The 22,555-nt window shown below is 45.3% G+C and overlaps 1 protein-coding gene across 1 annotated transcript in view; it reads right to left on the bottom strand.

The window, feature by feature from the left end:
* LOC135218069 (N6-adenosine-methyltransferase non-catalytic subunit-like) overlaps positions 1 to 22,555 on the bottom strand; it is a 97,920-nt gene that overhangs the window by 28,865 nt on the left and 46,500 nt on the right. Inside the window, exons 3-5 of the mRNA XM_064254212.1 lie at positions 10,395 to 10,560; positions 7,151 to 7,296; positions 6,367 to 6,561 (exon numbers count right to left, since the gene is read on the bottom strand). Of these exons, the coding sequence (XP_064110282.1) occupies positions 6,367 to 6,561; positions 7,151 to 7,296; positions 10,395 to 10,560 (507 nt within the window). The remainder of the gene's footprint in view (positions 1 to 6,366; positions 6,562 to 7,150; positions 7,297 to 10,394; positions 10,561 to 22,555) is intronic.

Below are 22,555 nucleotides of genomic sequence, written 5' to 3'. Positions count from 1 at the left end.
GAGAGGTCTATCACCGGGCGCCAGCCCCCCGATGCCTTCTCCACTAGGAAGAGGCGGCTGTGAAAAGCCTGGTGACTGGTCCTCCACGATTTCTACAGCTCGTTTCGCCAGCATGGTCTTGATCTCCTGTCGAAGAGCGTTGTCCTTTGCTGATCCCCCCGGACATAGTCTGTAGATGGACCGGTTTGGAGATGAGGTGGCCGAGACTCGGAAGGGTAGTAGATATCCCTCCCGAAGGACGTCTACTATCCAGTTCTCGGCGCCGTAGCGCTGCCAGTCGCCCAATGGCTCGCCAGGCACCCCCCCACTTCCGGCAGCAGGTGAGGGGAACGCCGTCCCTAGCGTTTCCCTCCTCGTTTCGACTTCTTCCCAACACCTCCTCGGGGAAAGGAGGGCTGGGAGGAGGGCTGGTTGCGGCCTCCTCTCGCAGAAGTCGAAACAACTGGAGTCTTCACACGGGGCTTGGACGGTGCAACCGTCTTCGCCGCCGTGGAAGCGCTAGCCAAGCTCTTTGGTTTGGCCGCAGTTACTCGAGGTTGCCCAGAAACCTTCGAGACTGCCTGGTGGACTAAGCGGTCACTCTCGTCAGTGCGCCGCCGTTCCACCGCAGCGTCCACCATCTCTCCAGGAAAGAGAGCTGGGGAACTCCTAAGAGGTCCATTTCTTAGCCCGAGTGCCGCCTCACGCCCAGCCCCCTTTTCCCCCTTGGTCACTCGGGTAAGGACTGCGTCCCTACGCCGAAGAACCAAGTTGGCCCACAGGTTAGCAGTCTGATGGGCGAGGTAAGAGATTGCTCTTCCTCCAGACTGGCACAGTCTCCTAAAAGAAGCGTCGTCTTCGAGAGCAGAACTCCCGGAAGCCGGCCGCTACCTTGGAATTTGTGAGGGACCACAAATCCAACCAGGAAACTGCCTGGAATGCTGCCATAGCGGTAGAGTTCCAGGGCAACGTGCCTCCTGCTGCGAGAACCATAGGTTCTCCGACAGGAGCTGCTGCAGGGACACACCTGGAGTCAGCCTCGCTAACTCCGGCCGGGTTAACCTGTTTCGGCAGTATCGGGTCTTCTGATGGCACGTAGAAACGCTGCTTGCCGCTGTAGAGGAGGAGGAAGCAGCTTAGAGGACCGTCCGGATTTTAGCGAGTCCTCCCGTCCTGAGACGGGAGATTCTCCACCTGATCCAGGACTGAGTCCGCAAGCTCTGATCGTGGCAACCCCATCATCATTTTGGGGCTCCCTCTTGGGACCCAAAATGACTCGAGCCGGGACGTGGGCTCGATGGTGGTAGCGGCGATCCTTCCGCGAGGCCATTATGCAGACGCATCAGCTTAATGACTTCCGCGAAGTTCCTCTGTATCTCGGGCGTCACAGCGTCTTGTGGAGTAGGACCGTCCCACTCCCCTCCAACAAGAGCATATCCCTCGATACTCCTCCTTCAGAAGGAGGAACAGCGACAGACCCCTGACGGTCGCCTCCAACTACTTGCGCGTACGTCCTGGTCGGTCCTAAGACCGTGCCTGAGCCGTACGGCGTCATAGCCGGGTCACGAGCGGCGCACCTCTCGTGATCGCTCCTTGGTACCTCGCTCCTCCCGGTATAGCCCGAGGAGGTTGAAGGTATAGGAGAGGCAGACCTGACGCTCCCCCCACGCTCGCTGGCAGGACCAGCGTGCGTAGAGGGCTGCTGTTCCGATCGTCAACCCCGCGGTGACGGTCTAGCAGCAGGCCTAGCGTCGCCGCTCGCCTGGGGCGATTGGCTCGGCTGAGAACGTCGAGACCGCTCTCTAGCGTCAGGCGAGCTGCCGCTGGTCACCGTCTCCGCCCGGTCCCATCGGGAGCGGCGGACGGGTGACCTGCTAGGCTCCCTTTCGCGTCGAGACCGGCCACGTCCTCTCGGCGCGGTCAAACCGCTGGTAACCAGCCGTGGCTGGTACCGGCGGCCCGTGGGGACTCCTTCCTCGCCTCAACCCGTGGCCGGTCAGTGACCGTCACGTCAGCCCGAGCAGCCGGGTTGGTCGCTGCGAGAGCGTCCACTGGCCTGGCGAGAGTCGTGGTGCACGACTCTCGCCAGTCTTCTGCTCCGTGCCGCTGTCTTGACGGCGAGCGAGCTCGGTCGTCGAAACTTTGGCTGGACGGTCCTCTTTAGAAGAGCGTCCACTCGGTGCTTCTCGCGAACGAGAAGCAGCCGAGACGGAACCTGGTTTAGCGGCAGACCACTAGCACCAGGTGAGGACGCACCAGCCGAGGCTGATGCACCTCTGGTCCCCGTCGACTTCTTCTTTGCAGAAGAAGCGACGGGCCCCGCACCCGAAGGAACAGGAGGACCAGCAGAAGAGCTCCCCAGCTCGCCTGAGCGAGCCGGGCACCCATTAGAAGATCCCGAAGGAGTCTTCTTAGGGGGGGAGGAGGCAACCTTCTTCTTCTTCGGCTGTTTGGCCTTAGAAGTCGAAGGGGAAGGAGAGGCAGCAGACGACGAAGAAGACGATGAAGACGATGACGACACCTTCTTCCTCTTCCTCTTCTTCTTCGCCAGGCTCCGCAGGACAGACGTCAGTCTTCCATCCAGGAGGGAGCCGGGGCAGTTGCCGAAGCAACAGGGCCCGACTGCACCTGTCCGGAAGGACCTGAGACTGTTACAGCAACACCAGCAGCGGGAACGGCAGGAACAGGTCCGGGAACAGCAGGAACAGCAGGAACATCTGAAAAGTAATGTGTACCTGAAAGGGAACGGAAAGAGTCGCTGGAGCCCGGCCAACCAGGTACGGCAGGCACGGCAGGTACTACGGAGAGCCAGGCGTCCTGTCGACAGTCACCGTCATCCGTGGCACTGGCGGCAGGTCCAGGGGGGGTACTCTTGGGGCAGCGGAAGTCCGGGTCGGCAAAGGAAAAAATCCAGGTGGTGGTGGCATCGTCCTCTTCGGAACGGCGGCAATTGGTTTTTGTACTGCCACCGTGGTGTCACCGACATTATATGAGGCGTATACAAGATGTGGTGGCATCTCATACGCAGGGGTAGTTAATGTGGTCGTCGTGGTGGTCACCGCACCATGAGTGACCACGGCCGACCCAGCCAACCGCTGTAGCAACCCCTGGATGCTGGGCACTCCCTGCAGTCCCAGCGACTCCCACACCTGTCCCAAGTCGCCTTCGCTGCTGGCACACCTGCGGAAGCAACAGTCGGGTTAATAGGAGGGGCTTCCCCACCCGCGCCTTGGGGGGCGAAATTAACCCCCCCCCAGAGCGGACAGAAGACCCCGAATACAGCTGTACGTCCGGTAGCGGGCGCCCTCCTCACACTCGACGGATCGAGAGAGGAAAAGGACTCCGCTACCCCCCCGCAGGGGAAGGCGCAAACCGTGGGGGCTGGCCGGGAGGCAGGAAAGAGGACGAAGTGTCCGTCACCAAAGGAGTCACTGGACTTTTCCGATGACTTCTTGGCCGGCCTAAGTCTCTTCCTGCCCTCGTACAAGCACCCACTGCGCCTCGGACCAATTCATACAAACCATACATGGCTCGTTGCGGGAGCACTCTCGCCTCGACAATGAGAACAAACCTCGTGGGGGTCCACCTCAACAAAAGACCTGAACCCCCCACATTTACGTCCCTCCAGCCCGGGACACACTCTACGGCGACTGGAGGGCGCGGTGAAATCTCAATCTCCTCTAATTCACTCATGCAAATCAATTGAATAGAGAAAAAAGTACTTACAATCACTCCTGATATACAGAAAGAGGAAAACAAATACTCAAAGATGAAGCAAACGACAAGCGGGCAGAGCTGATGGCGAACACGTCCTTCCCACACACGGACCGAAAAGCAAAAGTGATTTGTTTACCTCCCAGTCGCGCGGCGCGCGACGATCGGACAAGCAGTTAACTACCGTTCTCCCCTTGTTCGAAGCTTACGACCGTTCCAGCTGCCGCTAGCTACTTCCTATTGTTAAAGGACCGATGTTTGGTTTGTATTACGTATCGGAACAAATATAAACTACTTGCTGAGTGGCTACCACAGGCCAAGGTCAGTTGTATTGAGGTTGAGGTAGCTGTGGGTACAGTCTCTAAGGTAGACCCTGGTGAAGGTGGAAGGGTGAGACCATTTGCCAGCTTCCATCACCTGGGTAACAGAGAGGTTCCTTTTGAGGGCAAGTGATGTGCTCATTCCACGCACATTGTAAGCCTTCAGTTGACTGGTACCAGCAAGTGGAGAAGCGGGAAGGGAGAGGGTACGGCAAATCCCCTCTCGAACCCAATGTGAAATGGTATTCCTTGTAACCCTCTTCTTTGACGGGCCAGTACTTACAAAGAGATGTTGTAAGGTGGGTCGAGTAGAGCTGGTCCGTTGAAGATAGTGCCTCAATGCTCTCAGAGGACAGAGAAGTAGCTCATCTGGGTCTTCGGTTACTGTGCTCAGGCTCACAACCTGGAACGAAGAAAATCAAGAATCGACCTGGGCCGGATTCTGGGATTTCGCAACAAACTCAGGGACGAAGCTGAAGCAGGCATTGGTCCAGCGCTCAGTATGAGGGACAGTATTGGCGAGACCATGAAGCTCGCTGACTCACTTGGAGGAAGCAAGGGGGGGAAGAAAACCTGTTTTCAGTGTGAGATCCCTATCAGATGCCAGGGGCAATGGTTCATACGGAGCTCTCTTCAAAGACCTGAGGACAGCAACGATGTCCCAGGGAGGAGGCTTTGCCAATACCAGAGTGCAACCCTGTTCAAAGCTTTGTATGAGCATAGAGAGTCCCTCCAAGAAAGAGAGATCGATTCCCTTCAGGCTGAGGGACTTGGCTCAAGACCAAGCGACAGCCTTTTATTTTAAACTGCCGAGAACCGAAAGGAACTTCTCTCTCTGGAGGTAGAGTAAGAAGTCAGCAATCATGGGGATAGAGGTTCCAAGAGGAGAACTGCACTCGACGACACCAATCACAGACGATGGCCCACTTGGTTTGATAGACAAACGTTGAGGACTTCCTGAGGTATCGTGACATTGCTGTCGCAGCCTCTCGCGAAAAAGCCTATCACTGTGAGGAGCTGCTGGATAACCTCCACGCGTGAAGATGTAAAAAGCTCACCACGGTGTGGAAGATGAAGATCCTCACATGTGGTTGGGCTAGGAGGTCGGGGAGTGGCAGAAACACTCTCGGAGTCTCCACCAGCAGAAGTATAAGGTCTGGGTACCATTCTACGTGAGGCCATTTCAGCGCTACTAGCGTCATGGTCAGGGAAGGTGTTGATCGCACTTGATTCAACACCTGCCTGATCAGGCATAGACGTTGAGGCCATCCTAGGGGTGCTGGAACACATCCTTGAACGCCGCCACCGGATCTGGAACTGGAGAGCAGTAAATCGGCAACTTCTGATTTAGAGCGGTAGTGAACAGGTCTATCGTTGGGAACCCCAAAAAGTCAAGACTTTGCTCGCTATCCGAGGAGCCAAAGACCATTCGGAGCCAACAATCTGTGTCCTCCTGCTCAGATTGTCTGCCATGATGTTCCATTTGTCTGGAATGAACCGAGCTGTCAAACCTACAGAGTTGAGAGCTGCCCAATAGTGAATCTGCACTGCTAGTTGGCATAGCTGCAGAGACACAGTACCGGCTTGATGGTTCACATATGCCACTATGGTAGTGTTGTCGCTCATCAGCACCACCAAGTGACCTGTCAGCAGAGAGCTGAAGTGCTGGAGGTTATTTGCTACCAATTGGGAAGGCATACCAGTACTATACCTGAATCCATCTAATTGTAGCTTGAATTCCCCTTCATCTCTCAGACACTTCTGCAAGACATACTTTACATATTCTCTTGCCAACTACCTATCAAGTACAAACCAACACTTTGCATATCCACAGTCAACACAGTTGGCCTCCTTGAAGACTGGCCTCTTATCCTTTTCATCTTCAAATAATCATCTGCATTTTCAACGTCATCTGAATGTCTGGGAGTCCATCTCTCTTCTATACTGTTATGCAGACAACATATGATTCAGATTATAAAGAACCATACAATAATCTCATAAGATAAAACTTTGTTTGTTTTTTTTTCATACAAAACCATCAACCATAAAATGTTTTGGCAGTTGATTTCTTGGAATAAAAAAGGTGATCATCACACATGGGGGAATTACAGTCTTTGAAAGATGGTATGAGTCAATGTAACTGGATATTTCCTGTGACTGGAAATAAGGTAGTATATGATTAACAGATTTGTGTGAGAAAAATATGTTAAGGGTAATAAAGTGTTTTCTTTTGTATAGCTTACTGGTAAAAGCACAGAAAAAAACCACTCAATATTGTAATCTGCACATTAATAAAAAGACAGCTGAAAATAAAGTAATTATCCTACTGGAGTTCTCAAACAAAATTACCAACCTGAGCTATGTCCAAGTCCATTATCTTCTGCCAGTCCCAAAATTGTACATTGCTTACTCCAGCATGTTGATACTCCTCTAATGGAGGTTCCACAAGTATAACATCAAACTTAGTCGGGAGATCTCGAAGATCATAAGCATGTAAGTCTGTTTGCAAATACATTGGCGGTGTTGCTGTTGAAGCTATCAAATCATCCTTTAAAGACATTTTATGAAAAATGTGAATGTGTAACAACAAAACATATAAATAGTATATCTGATTTTCAGATAATTGTTTAAGAAGCCTTGAATCTGCAACTTCCAAAATCTATTAATAATATTTCAATGCTATTCACACATACAGTAATTGCTTCTGTTGTGAATAAAAAAATACATTCCTAATTCTTATTTGAAGAATATTATGTGATATTTACCTGCATATACAATCTGTACAAAATATTGACATGATTCTTTAGATAAGGCTGACGTGATCCTTTAAACAATCTCTAAATGTAACAATATTTGGGCAGCTCTTGTTTCATACGTAGACAGCTATCCCATTACAATTGTGTCAAGTTCTGGGTCCCATTTAGAAACAAGAAAAGTGAAAGTTAGATATCATTATGACTTCCTACACACAGGAGACCCAGAATTTTAAATGTTATATTCTTCCATATGCTGAGGAGACCTTACCTAACATCTGACTACCATTTTTCAATAAAGGCTTTTATACAATAAAAAGAAAAGTATCAATTTGTCATAAGTTTGGTATGTTCACAGAGATTTAAGTGAAAATATCAACTTACCTTAAGCTTAATAAGTTCACGAAGCTTAGGATATTCCTCAAATCTGTCAGCGAGACCAACATCTCTAATAAAATTCTGAGGTCGCTGACCTGTGTCTACAAAATGCTGGCAGTAATCATTATGAGGATTTGCTGACTGAGTACCCTAGAGATTGTTTAAAGAGTTAATTAGTAACTTGCTTCAACAAAATACATACCATTATATAAACTTGCTAACAACATTTCTTAAGAACCCTATATAATAATTATATATTTATTAAATTATAATAATTGAGCACATCATCTGAATATAAAATAAAAATATTCAGTTCAATTCATAACACTAGAAGCAAGTAAAGGTAGAAACATTTATAGCAACTGTTTTTTAATATATAAAATAAATAATATGTACAGGCAGTCTCCAGTTATTGGTGGGGGTTCCATTCCAAAGGCTTGATGATAAGCAAAAATCGCAGATAACTGGATTTTGGCGACAGTGCCTGCCTGTATCTCAAAATTACTGCACCATATTAACCCTCTTACGCCGATTGGACGTATTAAACGTCAACATAAAAGTTTTTTTAAATTCGCTGAAAAATACTTTATAGGCCTACCTGGCGAAAACTTTTGAATCACGCGCCTTAGGGGATGCTGGGAGCTCACAGATCAAGGCGTTGTTTTGTTTACAATCGTTACGCAGGCGCGCAAGCGCGAATTTCTTTCTTCTCACACTAAAAAGTATCAGTGACACATCTCAAAAATTATTTCGTCACTTTGACATAATTTTTGCACCATTTTAAATTAGCTGTTACATGGAGTATTATATATGAAAATGTGCGCAATTTTATGTAGAACACAAAAAAAAATACTCATGATTGTAGCTTTTATCAATTTTGAAATATTTTCATATAAATAACGATAAGTGCCAAAATTCAACAATTCGGAAGGTCAACTTTTGACTCTACCGAAAAATGTCGAAAAACGTAATGTAAGTAAAAAACTCTTATATTCTAGTAATATTCCATCATTTACCTTTATTTTCCAACAAATTGGAAGTCTCTACCACAATATTTCGATTTATGGTGAATTTATGAAAAAACTTTTTCCTTGCGTCCGCGCGGTAACTCTTCCGATAAATTTTTTCGTGCGATTGTCGTAATGTTTGCACCATTTTAAATTTGCCGTTACATAAAGTTTTATATGTGGAAACGGCGCAAGACAATGCAATTTCATGCACCAATACAACTAAGAACAACATGGTTATAGCTTTTATCAGTTTTGAAATATTTTCATATAAATAACGCTGTGCCAAAATTTCAACCTTCGATCAACTTTGACTCTACCAAAATGGTCGAAAAACGCAATTGTAACCTAAAACTCCTACATTCTAGTAATATTCAATCATTTACCTTCATTTTGCAACAAATTGGAAGTCTCTAGCACACTATTTCGATTTATGGTGAATTTATGAAAAAAAAAAAAAAAAAAAAAATTTCCTTACGTCCGCGAGGTAACTCTTCCGAAAAAAATCTGAAATTTTTTTGTGTGATTGTCGTAATGTTTACACCATTTTAAATTAGTCGTTACATAAAGTTTTATATATGAAAATGTGCGCAATTTCATGTAGAATACAACAAAAAATTATTGAAGGTTGCAGCTTTTCTCATTTTCGAAATATTTGCATATAAATCACGATAAATAGAAAAAAAACCACGTTCCATCAACTTTGACTCTACCGAAATAGTCGGAAAACGCAATTTTAAGCTAAAACTCTTACAGTCTAGTAATATTCAGTCATTTACCTTCATTTTGAAACAAATTTGAAGTCTCTAGCACAATATTTAGATTTATGGTGAATTTAAAAAAAAACTTTCCTTCCCTAAGTGCGAGGATTCTACGCCACAAATCTCCGAAATGCGTATGTCGCATTATCGTTATATTTGCTCCATTTCATATTAGGCGTTTCATAGAGTTTTATATATAAAAATGTGCGCAATTTCATGTAGAATACAATAACAAATAATTGAAGGTTGTAGCTTTCCTCATTTTTGAAATATTTGCATATAAAATAAAATATATAAAAAAATTCGACATTCAGTCAACTTTAACTGATCCGAAATGGTCGAAAACTGCAATTTAAAGCTAAAAATCTTATAGTATAGTAATATTCAATCATTTATCTTCATTTTGAAACAAATTGGAAGTCTCTAGAACAATATTTAGATTTATGGTGAATTTTTAAAAAACATATTTTTTTACATCCGCACGTTACGAATTCATGCATCATTTTGTGATAATATTTTCTCTGTGTTGCTTTGATCGTTTTACAATGTGTTATATACCAAAATGATTGCAATTTAGTGTACAATACGGCGAAATAAAAAATTAACTCGTTAGCTTTAACCGTTTTGCTCACAGCACGATTTGAATACAATTATATATAAAATTTTGTTTTCGCGCTATCATACATCGCATTATTTATATATGATAATGATTTTTTTTTTACATTTCTGATGGTTGCATACTAAACTTCAAGCAATGACAAAAAAAGGAGCCAAAAATGAACTCTTAATCTTGAAAACTAAGCGCGCTGTGATTTTTTGAAAAAAATACTTTTTCCGCTTCGGCGCTCACTCCGAGACCGCCTCGGCATACAGGAGACGATTTTTATTATACCCCTTCGGCATAAGAGGGTTAATGTTATCTTGTACCTGACAAAACTTCCACAAAAAAATTCAGTTATTTTATTTGAATTTTTTAAAAATTATTTATATCATCCATCTTTATTCAACAAAAATGTGAAAAACTTTTTAAATGTATTCTTATACCCATCCATCACAAAGTCTTTTATACCTTGTTTTTTTTCTCAATTACAAGTGAAAAACACTAAAATATCTACAAGCATGCAATACACACATACTTTGTTCAAAAGCCAGTTTAATAGAGTGTCAGGCTGTCTTCTCTAGATGAAGGCTAAAGAAAAAGTGCTCAGTGATGGCTGGCGAGTAATGGTAACTCCAGGTTAACCCAATTCTATTTCAAAAACTATATGACTGAGACTAGTGTACCATTTTCGGTATTTATAAGCAAGTTATAACCTACATAATCATGGTGCTAAATGTCTTGATACATAAGTTACATGACGCTATGTTGCTCTTAATTCACGGAAATTAAAAGTGTTCAAGTGGACTAAAATCAAAAGCAATTACAACACACACACAACAGCATCCTGCCCAGAATTACAATGAACACTTGAGTTTCTTACCTCAGGAAAGTGGAAGAATCTGTGTATATCATATTAGCTGCTTCATCTCCTTCAAGTTCTTCTTGTTGCCTTGTTCTTCGAAGCCTTTTAATGCGGTCAATATCATCATAATGTTTATCAGTGTTTCCTAGGGCTTGACCCAACTTATCAGCACTTGAGACTCCCAACTGAAATTTAAATAACCACCTCAAAAATATTTCATGGCCCAGAATGAAAGCCTATAAACATAAAAATAAACTATTTATGTAGAACATTTGCATAAAGTACAATTTCAAGTCTTATGTTACATGAAACAATTACGTAGTACTTATTGATACATTGTAACACATAAAAGCTTTATGATAAAAGCTAAGCATTAACATTTATTGAGAAAGCATAGCCAAACACTTTCAAAGAGCATATTTTTGAAATAAAACTTTACAAATCAAGGATCTGCTGAAAGTAAACCAATACAGTCTACAACTGATAAATATTCAGATCACCAGACATGTAAGTAAAAGTACAATTTGTGAAACGACCTTTAAATATCAAGGGAATACTTCACTAGATCAAGTATAGCCTAAGGTTTTGAATTCTGTATTTTATACCTTTGAGATTTCCATGACATCATGCAAATTTCATCCCTTGATATGACAATGTCAAATGACACAGCCACCAACATTTTTTTTTTTATGATCAGGGATTCTCCAAAGGACATTTTAGAGGGTGTTAGGGGGTGTTTTGACTTCTTTTTTTTTATATAAAAGTTGGAATGTTCAGAGAACTGTCGGTAAACCAACTGATAACAGACAAAATTTTGTTGTCTATTTTCCAAACATTTCTTAGAGGCACTACAAGACATAAAAGTGAATAAAATAAACATCATGAAAAAAATGATCTTACTTGTCATGTATAAAACAGTTATACATTTTTAGATACAAAAAAAAAAAAAAAACCTATAAATTTCTATTATCGCTGATTTTTGGCTATCGTTGCGTTTTTAGTTATATTGTTACGTCGTCGGGAACGAAAACCCTGCCAATAATTGGGGACTGCCTGTACCTAGGCAAAACTATGAATTACTTTAAAAATTTGGATTAGTTCCTATAGAAATACGTACCAAAAATCACGTTTTATGTAGAACACACTCTTTAGGTGGGAGTTTTGACAGAGACTGTCACTGGTGCTTAGGCTTTGGATATCCAGTTATCTATCCACTTTGCATGTGGGCAGGTAGGGAAAGCAGTTTATATGTATAATGGAGAGGTAAGTATTTAAAAGAATAAATCTTAAATCATGTACTATTTATATTTTTTTAATTAACCTTATCTCTTCATTATAGAGCTGATTCCCACATTTGAGAAAGGAGATGGGCAAAGTGGAAATCAGCCAAGCCTTTGAGGGCTACTTAGTAACAAAACATTTTGTATAAAACAAGTGTTTATTCTAACCAATGAACTCAATCCATAGGCTATTAATGCCACCTTAGAAGGATTGTCACTAAGATACAAAATCCTCATCATGAAAATAGTCGAGGTCTCTTTGGAGGATGCCCCTTTAGCAGGGGTAGTATTACTGTACCAAAACCCTGCAGACAGAGCCAATGATGGATAACTAAAAAGTACATATGTACAAAAAGGTATTCTTTTAATACTCAACACTGAGGACCTCTAAACTTCCTAACCACAACCAGGTTTAAAATGCAGTACAGTAGACCAAAAAAAAGTTACCCATTGACTCAGGACATAATATCCCCTGCAAAAATCAGAGGAGTTAATCCTCTGCAATAATTGTATTTAATCTCAGCACTAAAGTAAATACAAGATTACCAAGTCACAGAGTGACTTCAATGTCTTATCCATGGATCCGTTTTTTATCAAACTTAACAGTTGTAGCCATCGCTCACATGTCCAGTGGCTTACCTTCCATTAAGGAAAGAAATTAACATGAAAGTCCTTAACTATTCAGAAGCCTTGGTTTCCAAATCACTAAATACAGAACCTTTACCTCAGGTTAATTCTTTTAGTTCAATTCTAACAATCTTTACAGACAATACTTGACCCCCAAGGGGCCAAGTTCCTCAACCCCTAGTGACTCCAGGCTAGGAAAAGACACAGTTGTAGTTAAGCGCCTAGCCCAAAACTGTAATTAGCCCAAAATAAGGCAAAAGATCACTGCCTTGTCTTTGTCAAAGCCTATGTTATCTGAATATAATTGTGGGTCGCTCACTCTTTAGCTGTGTCTAAGGTTACTGTGAAGTTTCAATGTTTATCATGCCAGCAACAGATAAAAGCCTGAAAGTCCTACAGTTCTTAAACACAGTCTCGACTTCTTTCAAATACTAATGTGTTACAAACACCGACTTTGATCTCCAAAACATCAACTGCAGGATCGCTGATAACGATAGGTAGTGACAGCTCTCACTTCAGGTGCCTTAACCTTCAACAAGCGGAATGACTCATCATGAACTTGGGCATGTGCCTCGATGATGGGAGATCTTAAGAAGGACAGAGCGTTCTTTGGAAAGAGGGCAAGAAGGATCCTTTACTGAACACCTATAAGCGTGAAAATGGACCTCTCATTTTTTTTCATCCATTTTGTGAAGATAATCTTTTAGTGCTCTTACTGGGTATAGAGCCTTCTGGCCCTAAAATATCCATGATATTCTTAATGACGAAAGAGTGAGGCCAAGAGTCTGACGGATTCTCGTTCTTCGCCAAAAAGTGAAGGGTTAAGGAAACAAACTGCATTTCCTTGATGTGAAAAACCTACCTCTCTTGTCCACCGAGTGGATTTTCTTGGTCAAATTCTTAAGGGAAGATGACCGAAGAGGCTCAAAAGGAGGTCCTGAAAGATACTTCAGGACTCTATTGAAATTCCATGCTATACAGTCCTTAGGTGCTTTTCATGTTTCAAAAGACCAAATAAGATCTGTCAGATAAACTATTCAACGACAGATCAAGTCCATTATTTTAAACACTGAATTGAGCATAGCTCGATATCCCTTAATCGTAGAAGGGGATAACTTCTTTGTAGGCCTCAGGAAGAGAAGGAAGTCTGCAATTTGACTCACCGTGTCTCAGAAGAAACTTAACCTGTCTCCACCATTCTTATGAAAACGTTCCACTTGATTGGATAAAAAAAAGAAAAGAAAAGAGTAAGACTACTCGAGTGAATCAAGGAAGTGAAAAAGGTATTTACCCGTATATACTCACATATCATGCAACTTTTGAAGCCCTAATTTTGGAGCTGATTTTAAAGGGGTTGCATCTTACATGAGATATAAAATTTGAGTATGTAATAATCATATATTACATTGTATAATAAAATAGAAACATAATTGATATGCATCTTTTCCATGGATATTTTAAAAAGCCATGTTATACTTCACTTCATCCAATAATAGTATATGTATTTTCATATTACTATTTGTATTATAAAATACATAGCTATCATGTTTTGGTTTGAAAACAGCTGAGGGCGATTGCGAGTGAGTTTGTGTTTGCTGTGTTGAACTCAAATCAGAGCGATTTTCTTGCTTCTAGTTAGCGCAAATGAATTTCAAAATACTCTATTTATATGAGACAATGTTATTTAACGTTATACAAAGTGTTTTCAAGTGGAAATATCACTTAAAATCATATCGTTTGTGAACGAAATTTGGTTATTTTTTCGTTAGTAGATGGCGCCGAGGGCATGTTTATTGCGTAAACAAAAATCAACAGCTTCCGTTTGATATTTTCCTTTTATCTCATCAGAATACCACGAGCTTTACGTATTTATCTTTTATTGGAGTGAAAACAGTAAACTGTGTTCTTTTCATGCCCAATAGTTTTGATTAAAACGCATTTCTCTCATTTTGTTTACGGTCGAGTTTGAAGGTACTATACCTAAGTTTGCGAGTTTCATCCATATAGTACTATAATCATGCATTGGCAACAAAGATATATAACTCCAGTAAACTTACGCCATCAAACACAATCGTAGATAAAATTGAGATAAAAAATTAGTAAACGTACGTAAAGGTTCGTACTACGATGAAATGAAGTGAGAATAGCGAACGGAATCACGTAATATTTTTACACAATAAACATGCCCACAACGCAACACATAGTAAAATGACAAATTACCTTGTCGTATATAAGTAAAGTATCTAGATATTTTACGCTAACTAGAAGAAAGGCAATTTGCTCCGAACTAAGTTAAATGCAGAGAAATAAACCCGTATTCACCATCAGCTTTTTTCTAATCCAAAACACTGACCGCTTTGTTAGTATTTCATGATATAATAATATGAGAATACATAAAATATTATTGGATACTGTAATGTATAACTTTTTTAAAAAATCACAGAAAAGATGCATATTCATTGTTTTTATTTCGTAAATATACTAGCCGTCAGCAGCCTGACATCGCTCAATTAGGTATGCTGATGTCGGTCCGAATCTGATATCTGTTTCGTGTCCATTTTTTTTTCTACTGACATGTCATGGTCAAAATGCATTGAACCTCCAAAATTGGCTTATATTAATAAATTACTAAATTATATCGTATATGTAGTATACAGTATACTGAAGGCTAGGCTACTGTATTCGTATATACTATACGATATACGTGCCAACGAATCATCATTGTATACGCGAGGCTAACTTGTTAAATGTTATTCCATTTCTCTTTGTACTGAATTATCATAAGCCATGTGCATTGAACCTATAGAATTAACTAATTAATAATTACTATGCCATATATGTATAAAGTATGTTGTGTAGTGTATGCTAGGCTACCCTATATGTAAAGATGGTGTACTGATTACCCTAGTGTAGGCTAGGCTAGTATAATGTTCGTACGAAAAATTAACACGGGCCGACTTACGTCCTAATCGATTTGTGACTGGTTGGTCATAACCAATTGCGGTAGTAAGTCGACTACTACCTGTAATGTAAAAATATATCAGTCCTATTCTCCTTAACATCATTTGTAACATAACTATGGTAATTTTTTTACTATCGTACAATGGTTGAAATGCAAGCAAAAAGGCTGTTGTTATCGGACTGGTTGTTCATAACAAACCAGCTGTTTCTGGCTGTATGCGTTTTCCAAACAAGTATATCTTTACTACAGATAATTTTGGCATTCTCTTTTATTCTTTTAAACTTAACTAGAAGATGGTGTAGATTAAGAGATGAAGGAAAAGGGGTTGGCCTAACTAAAACATGGAATAGCTAAAGAGGAGGAAAATCTGGTGCCCATGAGGCCCTTTATAGTAAAGTAAGAGTGGGATACATAATTGGAGATGGAGAGAGCAAATTTGGGCAGTATTGGGTCAGGTGAAGGGGAGCAAGATTGGAATGAGAGGTGGGATAGGCTGACGTACATGATGATCAGCATTCAAAAGTTAGAGGAAGCCCAGGCAAGAGAAAATAGATTAGTTACAAGGACAGAGGTGATGGATGAGAAAATATGTGAAATGGTAAAGAAAATGGCCGAAATGACTAAGAGTAACCCCAGTGCTATGAAGCGAAATGAGAACGATGAGGTAAAAGGTGCAAGAAAAACGATACCTGAGAAAGGAAAGGAAGTACCCGGCATGGATGAAGACAGTAGGAATGAGGTGAGTGTAAGTGATGAGGAAGAGAAAAGTAAGAAAAGGAAGGGAAAAAAGAAAATAACAAAAAATGGGAAAGCTGTGAGAAAATGACAATTTGTCCAAAATTGCATTTTTCCTAACTATACAAACCTGAGGTCCTTTTACAATAGGAAGTTACTAGCGGCAGCTGGATAGGTCGTAAGCTTTCGAACAAGGGGTTCGGTAGTTAACTGCTTGTCCGACAGTGCGCGCGCCGCGCGACTGGGAGGTGGAAGAATCACTTTTGCTTTAGGCCCAAGCAAAAAACTGCAGAGTGAGGGGTGGCATGAGGTGGGGCTATGTGTAAAAGGACCTCAGGTTTGTATAGTTAGGAAAAATGCAATTTTGGACAAATTGTCATTTGTTCCGGCACGGCATACAAACCTTTCGGTCCTTTTACAATAGGAAGACTCACTTCTTGGTGGGAGGAATCTGAGTCTTTTATGAACAGACTGGTGTTCGCCCAACCTTGGAATGCCTCCCTGGTCGTAAGAGCGAGGGAGGGATCCAAGCCTCTGTCCGATTGATCGGGGTGTGCACCGCAGGATCAATGGTCAGACCTCTGGACCAAGTACTAAGAGAGAGGCAAGCGTATCTCTTCGTACCAGCAAGCAAGAACAAGTTCCTGTTTGCAAGAGGCAAAATAAAGTTATGGGTTTGTCTCTTGTTGGCATCCACTTCCCCCCCCCTTGTAGGAGGAAGTGGTGGATATTCGCTCCCATCCCTAGTGAAAGGGACAGAATGGGGCTCTGTCGAGTAGCTCACCTGCATCTCGTCCTTATCCAGCAAGGTGACGACCGTATCCCTCTACCCACAGGTAGAGGGGGAGAAAAGATGGGAAGAGGAGCCAGTCACTCTCTCATTCCTCATCCATTCTTACAGTCACACCAGGACTCGATGCTGTTCAGCCTGCGAGGGTCTGGGTTAGCTACACAACGTGTTGAGCAGCCACCACGGGTCCGAAGGAAAAAAGATCCAAGGACCTGTGGGCAATATCCCGAAGGTAGAAGGACGTGCATATGGTCTGGTTGTACCAGACCCATTCCTTCAGTACCTACGCCAAGGAGAAGTTCTTGCAGAACTCGAGGGAGTGTACTTCTTCTAAGTCATCCTGGTGTTGACGAAGAGGCTTCAACACTCCTCCTGGGGTCTCGAGTTTCTTCAGAAGCGCCGTCGCGCACTCACAGGACAAAGCAGCATCACCTTCGCATCGAAGGTGGAGAAGTCCAATAGGGAGGGGATTGTGAAGGACTCTAACATATCGTGTGGTCAATTATCGGGGATTCTCGTCTCGCTCACCTTGGACCGTGGTCTCGCCTAAGTGTTTGGAGATCGTAAAAAACTTGAAAACACTGAGTGCGCTAGATATTCCGTAGAATTCTAAGCACTCTGCGAAACCCCCACCAAATTCGTCAAACGATAACAGTTGGTGGTCCTCTCGATTCCCGTAGAAATCGAGGATGGGGCAGGATCCTTCCTCAACGACCGGGGCTACGTCAGGTAGGACCCGAAGGTCCCCCCAGTAGGGCAGTCCCCAACGTGGGATCCTACAGAGAAATCTCTGTAGGATCCCTCCCCTTTCCCTCGTAGCCGTAAGGAGAGAGGGAATGGGGGAGGAATTGGATACTCGCTCGCCTTCCCAGTGGAACTAGCAGTTGGAGAAGAGTAGGAGCAGACATCGCCTTGTGGCGATGGCCTCTCAGAGTCTGGGAAAACGTATCGTCAGGAGAAAACGTTTTCCCGAGGAGGGTTACGAACTCGCACTGTAGGTAAGGGTCTCCGCACGCACTGCGGAATGCCCTCGTCGTCTGGGTGGGGCTGATCGACACTGACAGAGAGAGCCGATACCGTCCTCCGACTCATTCCAGTCCTCGTCGACGTAGAAACTCAGGAGGGACCGAAGGGGTAAATATTTACGGTGTCCTAAGACACGTAGAAACGCCGCTGTCGCAGTAGAGGAGGTGGAAGTAGCTTGTTCGACCGGTCAGATCTGAGAGAACCTTCTTGTCCGGAGACGAGAGACTCTACCTGGTTCAAGACAGAATCGGCAAGCTCCAATCGCGGCAGACCCACCGTCGGTTTGGGTTCCCTCTCGGGCCCCAAAACGACTCGAGCCGAGACGTGGGGGCTCTGCTGGTGGGAGCGGCGATCCTTCCCCGAGGTCGTTGCGCTGACGAATCCCAGCGCCATAACCATCGGACAAAGTTCCTCTTGGATCTCGGAAGGAAGTCACAGCATCTTGCAGAGTAGGACCATCAAGCCCCTCGAACAAGAGTTTCCAAGAACCCCCCCCTTCAGGAGGGGGACAGCGACAGCCCTCCCGGTCTCCTCCTGCCACTTGCGCGTACGTCCTGGTCGGTCCGAAGATCGTGCCTGGTACATACGGCGTCGTGACAGGATCGTGCGGGGTGCGCCCCTCACGATCACCGCGCTGTACCTCGCTCTTCCCAGTATAAACCGAGGAAGTTGAAGGCACGGGAGAGGAAGACCTGACGCTCCCCTTCGCTCGCTGGCTGAACCAGCGGGCTTGGAGGGCTGCAGGCGATCGCCAACCCGTGGTGGGGATCAAGCTGCAGGCCTAGTCGAGTCGTTTCCCTGGGGAAAACGGCTGGACCGAGAACAGCGGCCCCGATCTCATGTGTCAGGGGAACTGCTGCTGGTTGCCATACCCGAGCGCTCCCTGTGAGAGCGACGGTCAAGCGACCTGCAGGGTCCACTGTCACGGTGAGACCGGTGCTTGTCCTCACGGAACGTCACGTCGCTGCTGGCACCAGCGACCGGGGGGACCTCTTCCCAGCCTCAGCACGTGGCCGGTCAGAGACCGTCACGTCAGCCCAGGTAGCCAGCTGGTCGCCGCAAGAGCGAGAGCTGGTCTGGTGAGAGTCGCGTGAGCGGCTGTCACCAGTCTTCCGCTCGTGCGTGAAAACCTGACGCTGAGCGAGCTCTGAAGTCTGGTTCTTTGGCTGCACGGTAGCTGGTAGGCGACCGTACACTCGGTACCTCTCGCGAACGAGAGGCCGAGACGGAACCCGATGCAGTGGCAGAGCCTCTGGCACCAGGCGAGGAAGTGACGGTGTTAGCCGGCACTCCTCTGGTCCCCGTAGTCTTCTTCCTTACAGAAGAAGAGACGGGCCCCACTCCCGAGGGAGCAGGAGGACCAGCGGAAGAACCCCCCGTCTCACCAGAGCGAGACAGGCCCTGAGAAGCTCCCGAAGGAGACTTCTTAGAAAAGGAGGAGGCAACCTTCTTCTTCCTCGGCTGTGAAGCCTTGGAAGTCGAAGGGGAAGAGGCGGCAGCCGACGACGACGAAGACGATGACGACGACAAAGACGATGACGACGACACCTTCCTCCTCTTCTTCGTCAGCTTCCTCAGGACAGACTAAGATCTGCCATCCAGGGCGGAGCCGGGGCTGCTGTAGCCGAAGCCACAGGGCCCGGACGCACCTGTACAGACAGACCCAAGTCTGGGGCAGTACCACCACGAACAGGGACGACGTCAGCAGGTATGGGCATCTCAGGAACAGCAGGAACAACAGGCACAGCCAGCACAGCATCGGCAGGGACAGCCAGCATAGCATCGGCAAGGACAGCCAGCACAGCAATGGCAGGGACAGCCAGCACAGTATTGGCAGGTATGGCAGGCAGCACCGGAAACACAGGAGGTGGGGCAGCAGCCAGCGACATCCTGGTACCGGCGGCAGGTCCAGGGGCGAGCTCTAGGGCAGTGGGAGTGTGGCCGCGGCAGCGCGGCAACCACGAGCGGTGGCGGCACGCCCCCCCCCTCAGTACGGCGAACGGCCATGCACAGCGGCTGTAGGCGAGACTGTTACCACGTGAGGCGAGTACACAGGTGAGGAGGGACGGCGTACCCTGGAGTCGACATCTTTGTCGTGGTCACCGCTCCATGGTGACCGCAGCGTGGCCCAGACATAGAAACAGCAGCCCCTGGACACTAGGGGCACGCCCTGCAGATCGAAGGAGCGCCCATACCTCACCAAGGTTCCCACCCTCGTGGCAGTAGCCACCTGCGGAAATAACAGTAGTAGTGATTAGTGGGGGGGGGGGGGGGGGAAGGGGGGGGGGGGGGGGGGGGGGGGGGGGGAAGTCCCTTCGCACGGGGGGGGGAGGGGGGGAGGTCCCTTCGCACCGGGGGGAGGGGGGGGGGGGGGGGGGGGGGGGGGGGGGGGGGGGGGGGGGGGGGTGTCGTCCCTTCATTGGGGGGGGGGGGGGGTGGGGGGGGGCTCCATACATCGGGGCAACCCGAGCGCCCTCCCCCGCCCACCCTTCGACGGATGGGGCGAGAAGAAGGACCCAGATAACCTAACCCCCCCTCAAAGGGGAAGGGCACCTTAATCTGCGGGGAGCTGCGCGGGGGGGGTGGGGAATTTCTCGTCCCCACCCCCAGCACAGGACCCATGTACCCAAAACAACAATACTAAAGAGCCCGAGAGCAAATGGTGCCCTCGGCACCGAAGAATGCAAGGGCATAAGGATCAATTCCCTGACTGAGCGGAATCTTGAACCAAAATAAAATATGATGCAATCATAATAAAAGGAAATAAAAAATGAAAAAGAATCTTGCATTATGATTCACTTTCACAATGAATAAAGGGCTCGGGTCGAGCGCATTTGCGCTCTCGGTACCCAGCGCAAGGGGGAAAGGATCCATTCCCGATTATGAACGGAAACCTTGATCCATGATGAATTGATGCAATCAAAACATATATGAAAATGGAAAAAGAATACTGCGCTTGCGATTTCACTTCATACAAATAAAAGGGGGAAGGATCAATTTCCCGGGTAAGAGTGGAAACACTGATCCAAGAAAATAATGCAATCCCAATAAAATATGAAAATGAAAAAAGAATACTGCACTCGCGATTTCACTTTCATTCAATAAAAATAGGAACGAATCAATTTCCGGGGTTAAGAGCGGAAACTGATCCAAAATGAGTATTGATACAATCAAAATTAATACATATATGAAAATGAAAAAGAATACTGTACTTGCGATTCCACTTCCATACAGAATAAGTTTTCGTGCCGAGCGCATTCGCTCGGCAACGAGCACACAGGTCAAAAAAATATAAATGAAAAGAGTACTTACTTACGATTTTCATTCACACATTTCCAACCAAAATATATGGCTCGGAGCGAGCGCTCTCCCGCCCTCGGCACCGAGCATACACAATACCGCAGGATCATTTCTGGGAAATTATGAATTCCCAGCACTACGGCCCTTCAGTCCCAGTACAGGGTAATCGGAGGGCGTGGCGAAACCAAGATCCTTTCTTTATTTTCACAATTTGAATTCAATGGAAATTAAAGATGAAATGATTGTACTTACAATTCAGTTTCACTAGATAAATAGAAAAAGAAAAAACACAACCATGCGAAAGCAACGACGATGAAGCGGGCAGAGCGATGATTACTACACGTCTACACGCCAGCAGGCCCGAAAGCAAAAGTGGTCCTTCACCTCCCAGTCGCACGGCGCGCGCACTGTCGACAAGCAGTTTAACTACCGAACCCCCTTGTTTCGCAAAGCTTACGACCTATCCAGCTGCCGCTAGTAACTACCTATCGTAAAAGGACCGAAAGGTTTGTATGCCGTGTCGGAACAAAGAGGAGTCTAATTCCCTCATTTGGAGGAGTAGTTCAGACTCAGAAGTTTAGGATGATAGGGTGATTGGAAGTAGTAGTAGTAGTAGTAGTAGTAGTAGTAGTAGTAGTAGTAGTAGTAGTAGTAGTAGTAGTAGTAGTAGTAACCAAAACGTATTCCTCAGGGAGGTTTCCCTGATTGAGAAATTTGGCATCAGGAAGGGAAGAGACATATTGAGTTTTTTGAAGAGTATGAAAAGTAGACAAAAATAATAGGAGAAAGAAAGTGTGTGGATGAAGCAACTGGGAGAGTTCCTGGATGGGAGGTTGAAGATGTGTCCTGGAAGTATGTGAGGGTGAGCCAGGTCATGAGTCAGTCAAAGCAAGAGTGATTGGCCAGGTGAGAAGAATGAAAGGCGGTGTGGTCTACAAAAAGGACGATAGGTCTGAGGAGGCAAAAATGAAGGATGGGGAAGAAATGGGCTTATATGCCCATATGCTAAAAGCATTTGCTAGAAGGAAGTATGGAGAGGAAGGAATTGAAGAAAACAAACACCTCATGTGGAATATCTTGGCCACCATCCCTGAGAAAATTAGGGCAATTTTGAATGAAAAGAAACTAGATCAGAAGCATTGGTTAGAGAAGAGCTTAAATTGGGAGGATGCTTCAGGGCTTTTAGAAGACCTGAGAGTAGGTGATGATGAGCCAAAGGAGATGTACACTGGGTCTGAAGTGGTAAATGGAGGGACACATGAATGCTGTGGTGAGTGAGGAGCCGAGTGTGATGCGAGCCTTGTTGGAGGAGTGTAGGAGAGACTAGATGGAAAGAGGAAGAAAAACTGTGCGAGTTAATGTGGGATATGATGGGAAAAGGAGCTGGAGCAGAAGCTGAAAGAGGTTTAGGAGTGGAAGTGTATGTAGAGCATATGGAAAAATGAGGGGAAGTCAGATGG

The sequence above is a fragment of the Macrobrachium nipponense genome, chromosome 9, assembly GCF_015104395.2.
Source record: "Macrobrachium nipponense isolate FS-2020 chromosome 9, ASM1510439v2, whole genome shotgun sequence".
Classification (NCBI taxonomy): domain Eukaryota; kingdom Metazoa; phylum Arthropoda; class Malacostraca; order Decapoda; family Palaemonidae; genus Macrobrachium; species Macrobrachium nipponense.
Note: the sequence above shows the minus strand (reverse complement) of the source record. Positions and strands in the feature narration are given on the sequence as shown.